The sequence below is a fragment of the Suncus etruscus genome, chromosome 16 (genome assembly GCF_024139225.1).
Source record: "Suncus etruscus isolate mSunEtr1 chromosome 16, mSunEtr1.pri.cur, whole genome shotgun sequence".
Taxonomy (NCBI): Eukaryota; Metazoa; Chordata; class Mammalia; order Eulipotyphla; family Soricidae; genus Suncus; species Suncus etruscus.
The window spans coordinates 541544-544758 of NC_064863.1; the positions used below are offsets into that span (position 1 = coordinate 541544).

A 3215-nucleotide genomic window follows, 5' to 3' on the forward strand; every position below is an offset into this window, starting at 1 on the left:
AGAAAGGGTATTACAAGACCCCCATTTCAAGGGTCCCAAGCTTATTTCAGATCCTTTTGCCTGGTGCAGAACCTTTTGTCAAAGATGCTTTGGCTATTTTTCTCATACAAAAGTTTTGTAAACAATAAAACCCCAAAAGAACATAGAAAGACCAACACATTATATTTACACAAACTAGGCCACCTAGCAATCACCAAATTAGCTACCCATAAGTTCTACAAAGCCCAGACAAATACAATAACTAGAGGGGCTGCAAATTGAGGGAGAAACGAACCCAGGATCAGACACATATCACCCAATGCGGTCTCTATTGCATTTGCCCCGTTTCAACACAGTGAGGTAGAGGTTTGCAGTGATCACAGCAAGTAAATGAACCCCTCCCCCCCTTTTCTCCTTTGGCTACCATGACATGAATCACCAATACAGCAGGGCAGGACACTGGCTCTGGGCCCCATAAAGGAAACATCTGGAAGCCAAAGAGTTAAAGGTTCTGGATTTTGGTCCCTGTTTAATATTATCCATACCTGGGCATCTCAAAGTAGATACAGAGGTATCCTCTGAAAACTATACTTATGAACTCAAACTTAAAAAAAAATTTTTAAACACACATACACCCTGTTGTGCACGGTAGGCCTAGCCCAATCCAGAAGGATGGATCTGAGATGTAAAGAGTCCTGAGCCCTGGGATTAGAAGTCTGGTAATCTTCTATCACACACAGACCTCACTTGATATTGGTTTCCTCTTGGTGCCTTTAACCTGGCCCAGCCTCCCCTAACTTCTCTGCACCACCTTTCCTGTTCAAACCAGTTTCCAATCTTGGGGAGATCAAGTTATAGGGCCTATAGGAAAACCCAGGGAAAACCTCGCCCCCAGTGAAAACTTTAAAGATGGAGGGGTTTCAAAATGATTTAACAGCAGAAAAGCTAGCTCATAATTGGCCAAAAAAAAGAAAATATATAATAATAATAATGAGGTAGTTCAATAGTCTATCCACTTCAAATATTTTTTCTCCATGATGATCAAACAAAAGTATTCCTGCTGTGCAGACCAGGAGCTGCTGCTGATTTATCCCTGAGATTGCTCATGTACCTGAGAACACAGTGCAGGAATGAGGGCCTTAGATTAAAATACACAAAAATACAAAACCAGAATATTTATATTACGAAAAAAATTAAAAATGCACAAGATACGTCATTCGCACAGAGCTAGTGCAGTTGGCATCCTGGAGAAGGTGGGACCCACATGGTGCAGCTATCCAAGGCAGCAAATAAATAAAAATCATATTGGCCCAGAATAGGGATGGAGCTTAGGAGCAGATCTCCTAATTGCCCCTTTGGCCTTTTATGACAATCCATGGTTTGGGACAATTCAATACCATATTCCTAAGAGTGGGTTATGAAGAGACAAGATGTGAGAAAAAAAAATCCTGTCTTAGCCCTGAGATTCCCTCCCATGGAATGCAAAAGCTTTCAGGCTGGGCCCATCAATCTGGTCTCTTATCTGATCAGTCTGGCATGGAAAATAGTTACATAGCCTTCTTTAAAAGGAAAACCACTTCCGTGTCCAGAACATTTCAAAAGCTAGAGATTCTGGGCATAGAGACACAGATAAAGCATGCAGAGAGGACTGCCCTCAAAGCCCTCAGGTGCATTTAGACAAGAGTGGTTGGAGTTCCTCTGCCTCACCCCCTCCTCCCCTCACCAAGAAGAGAGAGTGAAGCTCTGGACCCCAGCCTGAGATACATACATGGCAGTGCCAGCTGCCCCCTTCCCGCCCTACCCCCACTTTCTCCTCTCTGCCAATTGATGCCTGCTCCTTGAAATTTGTTGATCGCAAAGGATAGCCCTACTCCCACTGGCTCAATTCTGGGCCTCAGGCAGCAGGGCAGGGGAATGGATCTCCTCTTCTTCCTCCCTGAAGTAGGCAGGCTTCCCCTGGGAGCTGGGGGCCTGCTGGGCCTTCAGTGGACAGGAGGCCACCATATGGCTGATACTCTGGCAGAAGTGGCACTTCTTGGGCTGGGGTGGCAGTTTGCATTCTTTGGCATGATGGTCTAGACCGCCACAGTTGTAGCACCTGTCTCCCTTAGATCTCCGCTTCTGCATGTTCTTCCCTTTGGGCCGCCTCTCACTCCCAATACAGAACACCCCACCAGGACCGGTGACTCGAATAGATTCCAGGCCCTTGGCAGACTTCTTAAAGGTGAATTCCACTGCCTCCCCCTCCTTCAGGCTCCGGAAACCTTCCATGTGCAGTTTACTCTGATGCACAAAGACGTCCACCGGGGGGTCGAGCGCGACCCCGGCGCGGGCGGTCATGGACAGGAAGCCGAACCCCATGCGCACGTTGAACCACTTACAGATGCCGGCCCCGTGCAGCAGCTGCGGCTCCTCGGCCGCCCGCGCCGAGTCCTCCCGCGCCTCCTCCGGCGCCTTGGCGCAGCTACCTGCGAACTGCTGGTTGGACACAGAGCCCATGGTCGACGGCTGAGCCCGCGGCCCCGGGCCCCAGGTCGGCGGCTGCTGGCCCCAGAGAAGTCCAGCGGCCCCAACACCATTTGTTAAAGAGGCTGTTTTTATTCCACTTCATGTTCTCAACTCTTTTGTCAAAATTTAATTGATCATATTCTTGGGGCTTGTTACTGGATATTCTATCCTGATGCATTAGTCTGAATTTTTGTCTTTGTTTTAATTCCATGCTGTTTTTATAACTATGGCTTGTAGTACAGCTTCAAGTTAGATAATGAGATGCTTCCCAGTTTCTTGTTTTTCAGTATGGTTTGGGCTATCCTGGGTCTTTTATGGTTCCACACAAACTCTATAATTGACTGTTCTAAGTCTTCGAAAAATGCCTGAATTTAGACAGGGATTACATTTAATCAATCTATACAGTAGTTTAAATAAAATGGTCATTTTAATAAAATTGATTCTTCCAATCCATGAGCATGGAATGTTCCTTAGGTCTTAAATTTCTTTCTTAAGTGTTTAAAGTTTTTGTGGTATAGGTCCCTCACCTCTTTTGTTAAGTTGTTTCTTCAGTATTTGATGATTTTTGACACTATTTTAAGTGGGATAGAATCTTTGATTTCTTTCTCCTCTGAGTTATCATTTGAATATAATATATATATTTGTGTATTGACTTTGTAGCTAGCCACTTTGTTGTATTGGTTTATTGTTTTTAGGAAAAAATTTTTTGGACTCTTTAGGGTCTTCCA

At 45.2% G+C, this 3215-nt stretch overlaps 1 protein-coding gene across 1 annotated transcript; it reads right to left on the reverse strand.

The window, feature by feature from the left end:
• Nucleotides 1–1860: 1860 nt before the first annotated feature.
• On the reverse strand, nt 1861–2478 carry LOC126032382 (protein lin-28 homolog A-like). The gene has a single exon (XM_049790042.1). It carries the CDS (start codon nt 2476–2478, stop codon nt 1861–1863), a length of 618 nt encoding a protein of 205 aa, XP_049645999.1.
• Between the last annotated feature and the right edge of the window lie 737 nt (nt 2479–3215).